Consider the following 17,567-nt stretch of genomic DNA (forward strand, 5'->3'; position numbering starts at 1 on the left):
TTGATATTGCTTCATTTAAACTGTATGAAAATCTCTCCAATAATACTGGTTTTCCTCTTCATTAGTAATTCTTGGTTCAAAGCTTACTTCCTCTTACTTCTTGTGTTGAAATTGGATGTATACTTGATTTCAATAACTAACAATCTTGAAATAAAGGACTAGGAATTAAATGGAGAAAAACTTGAATGCTTTACTTCTCCCCTCCTTAAGCACACATGTCTATAATTCGAGCATTGAGTTCAAAATCCAAATGTGGTGCAAATGTCAGTTTTTCTTCATTTGTTACCTTTCATTCTATGTCTCCGTTCATCATCAGAAGCTTTGTTTATGCTTTCACTCTGTAGCACAAACCTACTTATCTTTAGAAGAGAGCCAAGAACCCAAGAGTACAGTTTCTTTTCTCCTGACTGACTCAGAATCCACAGACTCTTCTCTGTCTATCGAAAAGAAACAACCTATGGACCACAGAGAAACTGAGAGACAGTGGTTGCTCAGAAGAAAGCGATCTACTCTGTTTCCTAATGGTGTGAAAACCTGCCCAGATGAAAATGTTACAGAGGCTATGGCAAACCATGTGAAATATTTTAAAGTCCGAGGTAAGCAAACATTCAAACCCTTGGGCTCTATGATAAAATTCAAACATAGTTCTAAAACAGTTGTTGTATTTGAACATTATAGTTCAAAATTTGTGATGCTTTAGATAGAGACTGAGCCAAATATTGTCTGTCTACTAGCCATGGAAAAGACTTGCTAAGAGTATGGTATTTATACAGCTTCAGAGGAAAGTTTACATTATTTTAAGAGAGGACATGGTTTAAAATTTTTGAAGCACTTCAAAAATACCAGTTTATGTTTCTGGATAAATTAATTATAACTTTTACTTCTGCATTACAGTAATTTGTCTAAATATACCCACAAAAGATGTTAACTAAGATATACTTAACCTACTTGGCTAATTAGTTATTTTATATACATGGAAATATGATCAATTTCTATATTTTATAGTTTAGCCATTCTACAGATTCAAGCTATTCTAGTTGTTATACACAAAACTTTTTACCTCTCAAATGGTGGCAGTTCTCACAATGGACCCTAAAGCAACAAAACTAGGAGTTTATTTTATTTTTTTTCATTTTTAAAAATTAGTTTTTATTGGAGTATAGTTGCTTTACAATGTCGTGTTAGTTTTTTCTGTACAGCAAAGTGAATCAGCAATACATATACATATCCCCTCTTTTTTGGATTTCCTTCCGATTTAGGTCACCACAGAGCATTGAGTAGAGTTTCCTGTGCTATACAGTGGGTTCTCCTTAGTTATCTATTTTATACATAGTAATGTATATGTGTCAATCCCAATCTCCCAATTCATCCCACTCCCCCTTCCCCCTTGGTGTCCATACATTTGTTTTCTACATCTGTGTCTCTATTTCTGCTTTGTAAATAAGTTCATCTGTATCATTTTTCTAGATTCCACATATAAGCAATATTATATGATATTTGTTTTTCTCTTTCTGACTTACTCTGTATGACAGTCTCTAGGTCCATCCACATCTCTGCAAATGGCACTATTTCATTCCATTTTATGGCTGAGTAATATTCCATTCTATATATATCTACCACATCTTCTTTATACATTCCTCTGTTGATGGACATTTAGGTTACTTCCATGTCCTGGCTATTGTAAATAGTGCTGCAGTGAACATTGTGGTACATGTATCTTTTTGAATTATGGTTTTCTCCAAGTGTATGCTCAGGAGTGGGATTGCCGGGTCATATGGTAGTTCTATTTTTAGTTTTTTAAGGAACCTCCATACAGTTCTCCATGGTGGCTGTATCAGTTTACATTCCCACCAGCAGTATAAGAGGGTTCCCTTTTCTCCACACCCTCACCAGCATTTATTTTTGTAGATTTTTTGATGATGGCCATTCTGACTGGTGTGAGGTGATGCCTCATTGTAGTTTTGATTTGCATTTCTCTGATAATTAGTGATGTTGAGCATCTTTTCATGTGTTTGTTGGCCATCTGTATATCTTCTTTGGAGAAATGTCTATTTAGGTCTTCCACCCATTTTTTGATTGGGTTGTTTGTTTTTTTGATATTGAGCTTCATGAGCTGTTTGTATATTTTGGAGATTAATCCCTTGTCCATTGCTTTGTTTGCAAATATTTTTTCCCATTCTGAGGGTTGTCTTTTCATCTTGTTTATGGCTTCCTTTGCAGTGCAAAAGCTTTTAAGTTTCATTAGTTCCCTTTTGTTCATTTCTATTTTTATTTTCATTACTTTAGGAGTTGGGTCAAAAAAGATCTTACTGCGATTTATGTCAAAGAGTGTTTTGCCTATTTTTTCCTCTAAGAGTTTTATAGTGTCCAGCTTTACATTTAGGTCTTGAATCCATTTTGAGTTTATTTTTGTGTATGGTGTTAGGGAGTGTTCTAATTTCATTCTTTTACATGTACCTGTCCAGTTTTCCCAGCACCACTTATTGAAGAGACTGTCTTTCCTCCATTGTATATCTTTGCCTCCTTTGTCATATATTAGTTGACCATAGGTGTGTGGGTTTATCTCTGGACTTTCTGTCCTGTTCCATTTATCTATATTTCTGTTTTTGTGCCTGTACCATACTGTCTTGATTACTATAGCTTTGTAGTATAGTCGGAAGTCTGGGCACCTGATTCCTCCAGCTCCATTTTTCTTTTTCAGGATTGCTTTGGCTATTTGAGGTCTTTTGTGTTTCCATACAAATTGTGAAATTTTTTGTTCTCATTCTGTGAAAAATGCCATTGGTAATTTGATAAGGATTGCACTGAATCTGTAGATTGCTTTGGTCAGTACAGTCATTTTCACAATATTGATTCCTCCAATCCAAGAACATGCTATATCTCTCCATCTGTTTGTGTCATCTTTGATTTTTTTCATCAATATCTTATAGTTTTCTGAGTACAGGTCTTTTGCCTCCTTAGGTAGGTTTATTCCTAGGTATTTTATTCTTTTTGATGTGATGGTAAATGGAATTGTTTCCTTGATTTCTCTTTCTGATCTTTCATTGTTAGTGTTTAGGAATGCAAGAGATTTCTGTGCATTAATTTTGTAACCTGCAACTTTACCAAATTCATTGATTAGCTATAGCAGTTTCCTGGTGGTGTCTTTAGCATTTTCTATGTATAGTATCATGTCATCTGCAAACAGCAACAGTTTTACTTCTTTTCCAATTTGGATTCCTTTTATTTCTTTTTCTTCTGTGATTGCTGTGGCTAGGACTTCCAAAACTGTGTTGAATAGTAGTGGTGAGAGTGGACATCCTTGTCCTGTTCCTGATCTTAGAGGAAACGCTTCAGTTTTTCACTATTGAGAATGATGTTTGCTGTGGGTTTGTTGTATATGGCCTTTATTATGTTGAGGTAAGTTCCCTGTTTCCCTACTTTCTGAAGAGTTTTTATCATAAATGGGTGTTGAATGTTGCCAAAAGCTTTTTCTGCATCTATTGAGATGATCATATGGTTTTTATTCTTCAGTTTGTTAATATGGTGTATCACATTGTTTGATTTGCATATACTGAAGAATCCTTGCATCCCTGGGATAAATCCCATTTGATCATGGCGTATGATCCTTTTAATGTGTTGTTGGGTTCAGTTTGCTAGTATTCTGTTGAGGATTTTTGTGTCCATGTTCATCAGCGCTTTGGCCTGTAATTTTCTTATTTTGTGATATCTTTGTCTGGTTTTGATATCAGGGTGATGATGGTGGCCTTGTAGAAAGCTTGGGAGTGTTCCTGTGTAATTTTTTGGAACAGTTTCAGAAGGACAGGTGTTAGCTCTTCTCTAAACATTTGATAGAATTCGCCTGTGAATCCATTTGGTCCTGGACTTTTGTTTGTTGGAACACTTTTTATTTTATATTGAAGTATAGTTGATTAATAATGTTGTGTTAGTTTCAGGTGTACAGCAGAGTGATTCAGTTGTACATGTATCTATTTTTTTTTCAAATTCTTTTCCCATTTAGTTTGTTACATAATTATTTTATTTTCAATTAAACAGTGTTATCCTTGATCTCATACCCTTTTATTATATTAATTCATTCTCTGTTCCTTGTATTTACTAACCAGAATTGGTTAATTGACCATAATCTATCCCTTAGATATTTGAAGGATTCCCAAACTTTGCTTTTTGCTGCTCAAGAGCCAATAAAAAGCCATAATATGGATGCGATGCTAGTAAATTAAAGTGGATATAGATAATGAAATGATAGTGAAATCAGGATTGTTCATTCATGCATGTATTCAACAAATGTTTATTGATCATTTACTATTTTCCAGGGATTGGGCTATATAAACCTTCAGTCTGAGCTGCTACTTTGTCTTCTTCTTTATTTTCCTCTATGTTGTCCTTTCTGTCCTCCTTCCTTATCAAAGCAAATGCTTTTAAAATAAAAAATTTAATATCAGATATTACATATATTTATATGTTTGAGTTTTTTAGTTTCTTAAAGTGGCACAGTATGTTAGAACTTATTTTTTCAGAGTGTATTTATATCTCTTGGTTATATTTTGGACTATCAAACTTACTAAGCAATAAACTTTTCTTTCACTTTTTAAGTGGAAGTCCATTGACCTGGCCTTTTGTGAGTAGGGCATATTCCAGAAGTGGGAAATTCCAAAGAGAGTGGGAAGAGAAAAAGGAACTGAAGATGAATGAGAATGAGTGTTTAATATATCAAAATATGATTTCTACTACCTGGATTTTTATGTAATATTACTTTAAAATAGGTAAGAATACCAGAATACCTAGAGAGCTTCTGGTTAAATAGTGAAGAGGAAATAACCAATCATTTAAGGAATATGATTATGTCTTTTAATTTCTTTGCCCTTGTGTTTATACATTCAAGAGACGCTATTGAAACAGAAGCCAACCAAAAGAAAAATAAAGCATTCCTTGAATAATTGACTTTAAAATACAGATTCTGTGAATGAGATCATTGGAAAGGGACCTCAAAGCTAAAATGATTGACACAGCACATCAAGATTATAACAATGTTGATATAGCTGTTACTGTCATGATAAAGAGTAAATATTTTATTTGTTATGTTTTGAAATTTAGGAAAAATGAATATTTCAACATAGGTCTTGATTTGGAAGAGATTTGGAAGAGATAATTGGATTATGCCCTTAGAACCAATTGTTTTGAGATTGGAGGAAAAGATCCACTCACTGTCCAACCAGGAATCTTTGGTTTTTCCACCAAGCTAATTCAGTGTAATGGTTTGCTCAATTTTTCCTTCATAGATAATTTGGTATCAGTTGCTAGTTGGTATAACACATTTGAAAAATATCTCCATTTAAGCAAGAAGCAACTGAATTTAACCTAGTCATTTGTGAAATTAAAGAGATATTTAGGGTGCTTGGAGTAGGAAGTAATAGTATCCCCCTTTAAAAAATTGTATTAGTAGTTGGACCTTTTAAAATATAGCTTTAAAAGGAAACCGTAAACAAGAAGAAAAGACAGCCCTCAGAATGGGAGAAAATATTTGCAAATGAACCAACTGACAAAGGATTAGTCTCCAAAATTTACAAGCAGCTCATGCAGCTGAATATCAAAAAACAACCCAATCCAAAAATAGGCAGAAGACCTAAATAGACATTTCTCCAAAGGAGATATACAGATTGCCAACAAACACATGAAAGAATGCTCAACATCACTAATTATTAGAGAAATGCAAATCAAAACTACAATGAGGTATCACCTCACACCAGTCAGAATGGCCATCATCAAAACTACAAACAGTCAATGCTGGGGAGGGTGTGGAGAAAAGGGAACCCTCTTGCACTGTTGGTGGGAATGTAGATTGGTACAGCCACTATGGAGAATAGCATGGAGGTTCCTTAAAAAACTAAAAATAGAACTACCATATGACCCAGCAATCCCACCACTGGGCATTTACGCTGAGAAAACCATAATTCAAAAAGAGTCATGTACCACAGTGTTCATTGCAGCTTTATTTACAATAGCCAGGACATGGAAGCAACCTAAGTGTCCATCGACAGATGAATGGATAAAGAAGATGTGGCACATATATACAATGGAATATTACTCAGCCATATAAAGAAACAAAATTGAGTTATTTGTAGTGAGGTGGATGGACCTAGAGTCTGTCATACAGAGTGAAGTAAGTCAGAAAGAGAAAAATGAATACCGTGTGCTAGCATGTATATATGGAATCTAAAAAAAAAAAAATGTTTCTGAAGAACCTAGAGGCAGGACAGGAATAAACACACAGATGTAGAGAATGGTTTTGAGGACACAGGGAGGGGGAACGGTAAGCTGGGACGAAGTGAGAGTGGCGTTGACATACATACACTACCCAAAGTAAAATAGATAGCTAGTGGGAAGCAGCTGCATAGCACAGGGAGATCAACTTGGTGCTCTGTGACCACCTAGAGGAGTGGGATAGGGAGGGTGAGAGGGAGACGCAAGAGGGAGGAGATATGGGGATATATGTATATGTATAGCTGATTCACTTTGTTATACAGCAGAAACTAACACACCATTGTAAAGCAATTATACTCCAATAAAGGTGTTAAAAAGAAATATGTGGCTTTATTAGGGTATACATTGGTAGATTATAAACTGCACATATTTAAAGCATAGAATTTGATTTGTTTTGACAAATGTATTTATCCTTGAAGTTATCACTACAATCAAGATAATGAATTGTCAATTACCTCCAAACATTTTCTCATGTGCCTATATAATCCCTTCCTCCCTCAGCACCTCCCTTGACCTCAGTGCTGAGGCAACCACTAATCTGCTTTCTATTACTATGTATCATTTGCATTTTCTACACTTTTTCTACTATGTATCGTTTGCATTTTCTACATATTTTCAATGTCCTCATACTGTTTACTCTTTTTTTTTTGTCTAGCTTCTTCTAATCAGTTTGTTTTGCGACTCATCCATGATTTTTTTGTGTATCAGTAGTTTGTTACCATTTACTGTTGAGTATTATTCCATTTTATGGATATACTGCATCTTGGGATATTTGGGTGCTTTTCAGTTATTGGGGATTACGAGGAAAGCTGTCATGAACGTTTTTGTACAATTTTTTGTGTGAACATATGCTTTTTATATCTGTTGGTTAATAGGAGTGTAGTGGGTGGGTCACATGATAGCTCTATGTTTAACTTCTTAAGAAATTGCCAAAACTGTTTTCCAGTGTAGTTGTACCAACAGCTGTATATTGGGATTCCAATTTTTCCACATCTGTGCAGCGCTTGGTATAGTCAGTCCTTTTAAACTGTAACCATTCTAGTAGATATGAAGTAACATCTATTGTGGTTTTAACTTGCCTTTTCTTGATGGCTAATGATGTTGAGCACTTTTTCATGTGCTCATTTGCCATTTGTATATCTTTTTTGGTGAAGAGTCTATTCGAATATTTTGCTCCTTTAAAAAAATAATTGGATTGTTTGTTTTATTATTGAGTTGTAAAAGTTCTTTATGTGTTCCAAATACCAGTTCTTTGTCAGATATATGTTTTGCATAAATTTTCTTCCAAGGTTTGGTTTGTCTTTTTATTTTCTTAACAATGTCTTTTGAGGAACAGAAGTTTTAAATTTTGATAAAGTCCAATTTATCAGTTTTTTTTTTTTTTTTTTGCGGTACACGGGCCTCTCACTGTTGTGGCCTCTCCCGTTGCGGAGCACAGGCTCCGGACATGCAGGCTCAGCGGCCATGGCTCACGGGCCCAGCCGTTCCGCGGGCACGTGGGATCTTCCCGGACCGGGGCACGAACCTGTGTCCCCTGCATTGGCAGGCGAACTCTCAACCACTGCGCCACCAGGGAAGCCCTATCAGGTTTTTTTTTTGCATCATGCTTGCTTTTGGTGTTGGATCTAAATTTGCTTAGCTCAGAACCACAAAGACTTTCTCTTGTTTTTTCTGATAGAAATTTTATAATTTTTAGGTTTTACATTCAGGTCTATGATCTACTTTGAGTTAATTTTTGTATTTGATGTATATGGATCAAAGTTAAATTTTTTTGCTTTTGCATAGCCAGTTGTTTCAGCATCATTTATTAAAAATATTATCTTTCCTTGCTGCTGAACATTTGTTGAAATTCAGTCTTCTGTATATGATGGGTCTATTACTTCACTTTTCATTCTTTTTTTTTTTTCGGTACGCGGGCCTCTCACTGCTGTGGCCTCTCCCGTTGTGGAGCGCAGGCTCAGTGGCCATGGCTCACGGGCCCAGCCGCTCCGCGGCATGTGGGATCTTCCCAGACCGGGGCACGAACCCGTGTCCCCTGCATCGGCAGGCGGACTCTCAACCACTGCGCCACCAGGGAAGCCCACTTTTCATTCTTTTACACAGATCTCTTTGTCTGTTTTTATGCCAGTACCTAACTGTCTTGATTACTGTGAGCTTTATAATAAGTCTTTGATTAAGATAGTGCAAGTCCTTCAACTTTGTTCTTTTTAAAATTTGTTTGGTTATGCTAGGTCCTTTGTCTTCCATATAAATATTATAATCATCTTGCCAATTTGTACACAAGAGGCTACTGGGATTTTGATTGGGATTGTGTTGAATTTATTGATCAATTTGCAAAGAATTATAATCTTAACAATATTGACCCTTCTGATCTGTGGATATATCCCTCCATTTATTTAGATCTCTGTCAGTTTCTCTCAACAGTGTTTTGTAATTTTCAGTGTATAGATCTTACACATCTTTTTATCAGATTTATTTCACTTTTTTTCATGCTATTGTTAACACTATTTAAAAAAAATTTGGTCTCTGATTGTTCCTTGCTAGCATATAGACATACAACTGAGTTATGTGTATTGATCTTTTATTCTGTAACTTTGTTAAAATCACTTATTAGTTCTAGTAGCTTCTTAATATACTCCTTAAGGTTTTCTACATGGGTGATTATTTCATCTGCAAATAAAGATATAGTTTTACTTCTTATCTTCCAATTTGTATGCCTTTTATTTCTTTTTCTTGCCTTATTGCATCAAATTAACTGTTCCTCATGCTTTGGGCTCCACGATTCTGAAAGGAAATTATATTACCCTAAGAAAAAGACTTTGCTCCATTCTAGATTTCTGTGTACTAGATAAGATGCACAGCCTGAGTCCTAGTAACAGGATTAAAGACAGATTAAATGCCGGCATTTCCTTCTTCAGAATATTGTCATTACATTTACCCTTCCTCCACCCGTTTCCAGGACAAGTTTCTCTGCCAGAAGAGAGGCTTTTGTAGATTAGTTATCTTCTCGAAACTAGAAAGTTATCTCCAGTGTTAACTAAAGGCTACATGAAAATCATTTGACAAGAATAGGATTTCTGAACAAATAGGCCAAATAGAGAAGTATGTGGCATTTGTCTGTGGTGGAGTTTTGCCCTCCTTAGTACCTCTTTCCTTGAAATAGCCCTGATTTTGCTCTTGTCTGTACAGCCTGTACTGTCCTATCTAGGTTTCCCCTCTCTGAGCTGCATGAATACTCCAGACTACCCCCCAATTCTCCTCCTGTATCAGAATGTAAGTGTTTTGAATTCTTTTATTCTCAATTGGAAAACCACTGGATAAATTAAGGATGTGCAGTTGATCCTTGAACAACATGGGTTTGAAATGTGAGGGTCCCCTTCTACTCACATTTTTTTTGAGTAAATGCATACTGCAGTGTTATATGATCCAGGGTTGGTTAAATATGTGGATGTGCAACCGCGGATAAAGAGGACTAACTGTAAAGTTATATGTGAATTGACTGCAGAGGGTCTGTGCCGCTAACTGCCACATTATTCAAAGGTCAACTGTATTACCTTTCTGGAGGGAATTGCATTTTTTATAGTTTTACTGAGATATAATTAACATACCAATTAATTCATTTAATGTATAGAATTCAATCGTTTTCCAGTATATTCACAGAAACGAGTAACTATCATCACACTCAGTTTAAGAACATTACATCACCTCAAAAAAAACTCCCACCCTTTAGATATCACTTTCTTACCACTCTGTCTCCCCTTCCCCTCCCCCCAGGACTAAGCAACCACTAATCTACTTTCTGTCTCTATAGAATTGCCTATTCTGGATTTGTCATATAAATGAGATAATATAATATATGGTCTTTTGTGACTGGCTTCTTTTACTTAGCATAATGTTTTCAAGGTTCATCCATGTTGTAGCATGTATGAGTAGTTTATTTTTTGTGGCCAAATAATAACATTCTATTGTATGGATACACCACTTTTTGTTTATCCATTTGTCAGCTGATGGATATTTGGGTTGTTTTCGTTTCTCTTGGGTGTATATCTAAGAGTAGAATTTCTGAGTCATACGTTTAACCACAAGAGGAATTTCCAGATTGTTTTCCAAAATAGATGTACCGTGCCCACCAGCAGTGTATGAAGGTTCTGATTTCTCCACATCTTTGCCAGCACTATAATTTCCTTAAAAAAAAGAAAAAATTACAACCATCCTAATGGGTGTGAAGTGGCATCTTGTGGTTTTGATTTGCATTTGTTTAATGACTAATAATGTTGAGCATCCTTTTATATGTTTCTTGGATTTGAATATCTTCTTTCAAAGAATGTCTTTAAATCCTTTGCCTTTTAAAAATTTGGGTTATTTATCTTGTTTTCATTGAGTCATAAGCAATCTTTATATATTCTCGATACAAGACCCTTATCAGACAAATGATCTGAAAGTATTTTCGTTTTCTTGATGGCGTCTTTCACAAAAGACAAAAGGTCTTTTTTTCACCATGCACAAAAGGTTTTGATTTTGATGAAGTCCATTTTATCTATTTGTTATTCTTTTGCAAAACTGTTTATGCTTTTCTGGGTCCAATTTCATATGAATTTTAGAATTAGCTTGTTAATTTCTGTAAAGAAACCAGGGTTCTGATAGGATTGCACTGAGTCTGCAGATCATTTTGAAGATACAGTTGGCCCTCTGTATCTGTGGGTTCTGCAACCACAGATTCAACCAACTGTGGATTTAGGATTGCCGTGTACACACTGCTATATTTAAAATGGATAACCAACAAAGACCCACTGTATAACATAGGGAACTGTGCTCAATATTATATAACAACCTAAATGGGAAAAGAATTTGAAAAAGAATAGATACATGTATATGTATAACAGAATCACTTTGCTGTACACCTGAAACCAACACAACATTGTTAATCAATTATACCCCAATATAAAAAAGGTTAAAAACAAACAAAAAAAACTTGAAAAAAAATTCCAGAAAGTTCCAAAAAGCAGAACTTGATTTTGCCGTGTGCTGGCAACTATTTACATAACATTTACATTGTATTAGGTATTGTAAGTAATCTAGAGGTGGTTTAACATATGCGGGGGTGTGTGCATAGGTTACATGCAAATACTACACCATTTTATATAAGGGAATTGAGTATCTGAGGGTTTTGGTATCTGCAGGGGTTGGGGGTTTAACAATTAAATCTTCCAATTCACGAACATGGAAAGTTTTTCCATTTATTTATGTTGTCTTTAATTTTTTTTCATGTTTCATGGTTTTCAGAGTATAAGTTTTGTACTTTGTATAAGTGTTTCATGGTTTTCAGAGTATAAGTTTTGTACTTTGTTTGTTACATTTATTCCTAAGTATTTTATTATTTTTGATGCTTTTGTAGATGGAATTGTTTTCTTAGGTTCATTTTTTGTTTGTTCATTGCTAGTGTATAGACATACAACTGATTTATATGTATTGATCTTGTATCCTGACACCTTGCTAAACTTGTTTATTCTGTAAGTTTTTAAGTGGATTTCTTAGAAGATTTTTTCAGGAAATGACATCCCCCAAAGCATAATTTGTAGGAGGCAGCTTATTGCTATTCTTCTGTGAATTCATGAGAGATGCCAAGGGAAGGCCTGCTATGAAACCTGGTATGATTTCTACACTTGTGGATGCTCCAGCTGCATTTTTCCTCACACAATAATGTTTTTCTAAGATTTTATCAAAATATTTTAAACATACAAAGTAGTTGAAAGAATAGTTTAGTGAACAACATAGTCTTACCACCTAGCTCTACAGTTAACATTTTATATTTGCTTTATCACATATCTATCTATCCAACCATCCTATTTCTTAGATGTATTTCATAAATTAAAGATATCATTTCATTTCCCTGTAGAACTTCAGCATGAATATCATTAACTAGAGCTTAATATTTGTTTACTCTTCTGAAGGTGGAATTTACATAGAGTGAAATGCATAAATCTTAAGAATACCATTTGGTGAGTTTTGACTAATGCACACATTGGTGTAATCCAAACCTCTCTTAAATTTGGGGATAGTGCCACCACAGAAAGTTCCCTTATTCCCCTTCCAAGACAGTCCTCCCTTCTCAACTCCAACTACCAGGTGACCACTCTTCTAATTTTTTTAAACCATAGCTTAGTTTCACCTATCTAGGACTTTATGTAAGTAGAATAGTATGAACTCTTTTGTGTAAGGCTTCTCTGACTCAGCCTTTTGAGATTCATTCATGTTTTTGCATGAATTAGTAATTTGTTCCTTTTGATTCCATTATGTGACCGTATGTTTGTTTATTTTCCTGTTGATGGATACCTGGGTTGTTTTCTTTTTTAAGTTATTATGAATAAAGCTGCTCTAGCATTGAACATAAGTCTTTCTGTGGATATGTGCTTACGTCTCACTTGAAGGAATACCTAGGAGGGGGGTTACTGGGTCGTAGGTTTGGTGTATATTTAGTTATATAAGAAACTACCAGTACTTTTTCCAAAGTGGTTGTACTATTTTTCATTCTTGCCAAAAATGAGGGTTGTGTTTGTTCCACATTCTCGCCAAAATTTGATATTGTCAGTGTAAAAAATTTTAGCCTCCCTGGTTCATGTGTGGGTGGTTCAATTTCCATTTCTCTGAAGAGTGAATGACAGAGCACTTTTTCACATACTCGTTGACTCTTTGTATCTCGTCCTTTGTAAAGTGTCTGCTTCAGTCTCTTACATATTTTAAAAATTGGATTGTTTGCCTTTTTGTTAGGGAGTTGTAGAAATCCTTTAAATATCCTAAATACCAGTTCTTTATCAGATATATGTATTTTGAATATTTTCTGCCAGAGGTATGGCTTACCTATTCATTTTTATTAATAACATCTTTGTTGAGCAGAAGTTTTTAGTTTTGATGAATTCTAATATCAGTTTTTTGTTTTTTCTTTTATAGTTGTTGCTTTCTGAGTCCTGTCTATGAAATCTTTGCTTATCTTCAGGTCATGTATATATTCTTCTGTGTTTTCTTTTAGGACCTTCAAAGTATTAGCTTTCATATTTCAAATTATTTTATTATGTATATTGTGAAGACGTTATTGAGATTTATTTTTTTCTCATAGATATATAGTTATTTGGTCTCACAGTACTTTTAATACTTTCTTTGAATCACCTCATTTCATAACCAGATCTTATAGATATTCGCTTTTTGTTTGTTTTTACCAACCCAGACTTTCATCTTTGCATTGTCTTCTGGTGTGTACTAAGCTGTCATTTGGAAGTTTAAAGAGGAAGAAAGGAAGAACTTGAATCTACAAGTGGTCACCTCTGCCTCAGTCTGTCTCTGTTGGAGTCTTCTGTATGCTGTAGGGTCAGAAGTTCTAAAGAACAGGATTTAGGATGTAGTTAGTTCACTGAAAAAGAAACTAAGTTTGCAACCAAAGGTTCATTCAATTTAACCCTGAAAAATCAGTTGATAGAGAAACTTTCAATATTCATATATTTTAATCTCTGTTAAAGCCTAAGAGGTTTTTTTAGTCTGAGACTCTTCTTCCATCAAATAACTGTTAGACAACCAGAATCCAATATGATAATAACATTTAATATTCATGTAGCACTGTAGTTTATAAAATACTCTCACAGATAAATTAAGTAAAGCAGTTATTATTCATCTCATTAAAAAAGAGAGATGAGTACATTGAAATGTTGACTGGCTAGGTCAGTTACTCTCGGTTATCAAGCTAGTACACAGTGAGCCTAGGGCTAGAATTGAGATCCTTCTGACTCAGTGAGTTCAGGGCCTCTATCTCGATATGCTGGTAGATTAGCATTCAGTCCTCTTGAGATGAAAAACGATTTCCTTGATCTCTGTCCACTTAAATCCATCTTTCTCCCTTACCACCCTCCTCCTCTTCTCTCTCATCCCATCTGTTGTGCGCAGTGCCCTACATCAGGACACTGAAATGGTTACAGGATAGCGATACACTTAGTGCTGTATAAAATGTGCAGACAGCCTGTTTAGGGTCCTTTCAGAGTTGATGCTTTGAAATAACTTAGCAGATACATTAAATTAGCTTTCATTTTAATACAGCAGTATGTTTCTTCTGAATATCATTTTCTTTTCTTTTTAGTTCTCATATCTTTTAAAAAATTAATAGATTTTATTTTTTGGAGAAGTTTTAGGTCTACAGAAAAATTGAGCAGAAAATCCAGAGTTACGTATACTGCCACCCTTACACACACACACACACACACACACACACACACACACACACACACACACACACATTTTTCCCTCTTATTGTGAGAACCCCAAAGTGCTTTCTCTAAAAATACCTCTCTGTTTGTTTTTCAGTATGCCAGGAAGCTGTCTGGGAAGCCTTCAGGACTTTTTGGGATCGACTTCCTGGGCGTGAGGAATATCATTACTGGATGAATTTGTGTGAGGATGGAATCACAACTATATTTGAAATGGGCACACATTTTAGTCAGTCTGTGGAACATAGAAGCTTAATTATGAAGGTAAATGTAGTAACAAGGGAAGAAATTACTGGACTGTTGTAGGAGTGCGTATACATAGCTCAGGCCTAAAGGAAGAAAGAGCAAATGCCAAATCCCTGCATTACTCTTTTTTGTTGAATTAGGTTGTTCAAGTGACCTACCACAGGGTGGCTTAGTCTTTGTATCCCTAGCTCTGGCCATTATAATAAGCATTGTTAACCCAGCAAGAGCCTCATGCTTGTTTATAAATGTAAATATTTGGAAATAATACTCAGCAAAGATTTAGGCTAAGAATATAAATCTGTGAGAGTCAAACATTCTTGCCAGGGTTTTTCATCTTATCAATTCAGAGTGGTGCAAACGACTCTAATTAAGATAGAGGATATAGGTCATTGGATAAATGTTTAGTAAAGTATAAATGTGATTCTAATTAATGAATTTGCTTACTTGTTTTCCTTGTTTTAGATTTAGTTTACTCTTAGCAAAGGATAAATAAGCATGCATATAGACAAATTATCTGCCCACCTTCCCCTTTCATGTTGCATGCATGTATTCATGACAAGAGAATGGAACTGTTTAGATATATGTGGTAGATTGCTCATGCTGTGTGATAGGCCCTTTATAGCCTTCTTCCTTTTGTTCAAGTCCTACATGTCCTCAGCTCAGATGTAACCTCCTTTGTGAGGAATCAACCCCCAGCCTAGCAGATTTAGCTCCCATAATCCTTTGAACTCCATAATTCTTTATTCATTCTTTAATGTTGTACTTCTTACATTTTATTATTATTAGTTGTATATGTATATGTGGGCCAATGTATCAGAAGAATAGAATTGACAGGGGACCAGACTGGAGGGGTGGATAACTTAACAAATTTATAGTTGATAGGAAACCATTGAAGGGTTGTAAGTAGGTAAGTCATGGGGGCTGATTGGACAGTTTTGAATTGTAAAATGGTTATTATGGTTTCTATACGCCATGTGATAGATTAGAGGGGACAAGATGAGCAGAGATCAGTCACGACTCCAGGGCCGAGGGGATGAGAGTCCTAAAGAGACCATGAGATAGAGAAAGGGAGCATAGGGGATATAAGTAGGAAAAAGATTAGTAGGACTCTGTGATGGATTGGATGGGAGTGGGATAGGATGAAAGAATGGCCCAGGAAGCCTCCCAGCTTCTAGCTTGGATGACTACCACTGAGAAGTCAGGCAGAGAAGCGGCTTGTAGATGCTGACAGGGAGAGTGAGTTTGCTTTTAATGTGTTGTTTTGAGCCATTTGTGAAATGTGAATTGCTTGATATTTAGGTATGAAGCCAAGAAGAGTGGTCTGGGTTATAAATACAGCTCTAGGGATCACCAGCCTTGAGGTAGTAATTGAAATCATAAGAGTGGCTGAGAACCTTACTTAAGCAATCACTGGCTGTCCAAAATCTGAAGGAAGCTTGATTTTACCTTTTTTTTTTCTTAAATTGAAATATAGTTGATTTACAGTTGTGTTGATTTCTGCTGTATAGCAAAGTGATTCAGTTTTACATATATATATATTCTGGGGTTTTTTTTAGCTTGATTTTAAATATAACAACAACTGTTTACACATAGGTGGTGAATTTATGTGGTTGACACCCTTTATCAGAACTCAGAACGCCAGCATTTGTACAAATAACCACCATGCTGGCCTATAAAATTTTAAAGCTAATAGTATAACCTGATAAAATGATGATTTTGCTATATGCGTATATGTATCTTGAGAGAGATTAATTAAAGGAAATAAAATCACAGTTGAAGCTGCTGGATGGTTGAAATTAAAAAAGAAACAAAAAAGAGTGGCTGAGATTATTCTAGGAGAGTCTGTATAGTAAGAGCCGTGAGTTATTTATAAATATTTTGGGAATTATTTAGAGTAATAGCCTCTCCATTTTACAGATAAGGAAATTGAGGCCCAGCACCAGAGAGACTGTGGGATTTACCTCCATAGCTAAGAAAGAGAAAATGGAATTCTTCTGATTCTAAATTAGTGTTCTTATTATCGTATTGGTCTCAAAATAAAACCACTAATTTAGAGGAAACTTGGAAACAGTTTGCTTTGGAATGCCCCAGAGGAATAATCCAACTATTTATCAGACAATTTATCTTTTTATCTGAATTCTGGAGAATCAGATTTCATAGTTATTTTATCCACATGATTATATTGGTCTGTGATGAGAGTTTCTATAAATGTATTAGATCACAAAACAGTTTGGTTCTAAGTCCATGGAAGGTTAACGTAAAACTCTACCAATCTCTTACCTGTAGATCTTTTTGGAATGAGTAGCAGGTGAAGTCTGTTAATCTGTGCGCATTAAGAGAGCACAGGGACTTTTGTGCACATACACAGAGACTTGAGTGTCAGGACATTCTTGGAGTCACAGAACAAACTTGGCATCATTAGTACCTTGCTTTAACTATTTCTCTAGCCATAGAGAATAATAACATAGATTCTGTGTTAGGGCATTAGTGTTCTAGATGCAATACATTTTGTTTACTGCTTATTAACTGTCATTGATTCACATGGTCATTTTTATATCTTTGTTTTCCTTAGAAACTGACATACACAAAGGAAACTGTAAGCAGGTGAGTGTCTTTTTTCCTAAGTTCATGCTTGGCAACAGACATGTATCATACCTATTCCCAGACTCATCCCACATTTGATGATTCCTTCCTGTTTTCTTGCCAGTTCCTGCAATGACCAGGCCTGTGGGTTAGTCTCAAATGCTTTTCCTCATCTTGAGGCCACTTCCCTTCCCAGACCGCCTCTGCAGCCACTGTGCTAGTTTACTG

General features: G+C 35.3%; 1 protein-coding gene across 4 annotated transcripts in view; it reads left to right on the forward strand.

Annotated features, from left to right (window-relative positions):
• Positions 1-17,567, forward strand: part of IMPG2 (interphotoreceptor matrix proteoglycan 2) — a 74,390-nt gene that overhangs the window by 1,768 nt on the left and 55,055 nt on the right. For 3 of the 4 annotated variants that reach the window (XM_079921635.1, XM_079921636.1, XM_079921637.1), the window contains exons 1-3: positions 113-596; positions 14,608-14,774; positions 17,329-17,360. In XM_079921635.1, coding sequence (XP_079777761.1) covers positions 170-596; positions 14,608-14,774; positions 17,329-17,360 — 626 coding nt within the window. In that variant the 5' untranslated portion in view covers positions 113-169. Of the gene's footprint in view, positions 1-112; positions 597-14,607; positions 14,775-17,328; positions 17,361-17,567 lie in introns of those variants that run through there. The other variant, XM_079921638.1, reaches the window with a different exon arrangement.

Source organism: Stenella coeruleoalba (assembly GCF_951394435.1).
Source record: "Stenella coeruleoalba genome assembly, chromosome: 5".
Taxonomy (NCBI): domain Eukaryota; kingdom Metazoa; phylum Chordata; class Mammalia; order Artiodactyla; family Delphinidae; genus Stenella; species Stenella coeruleoalba.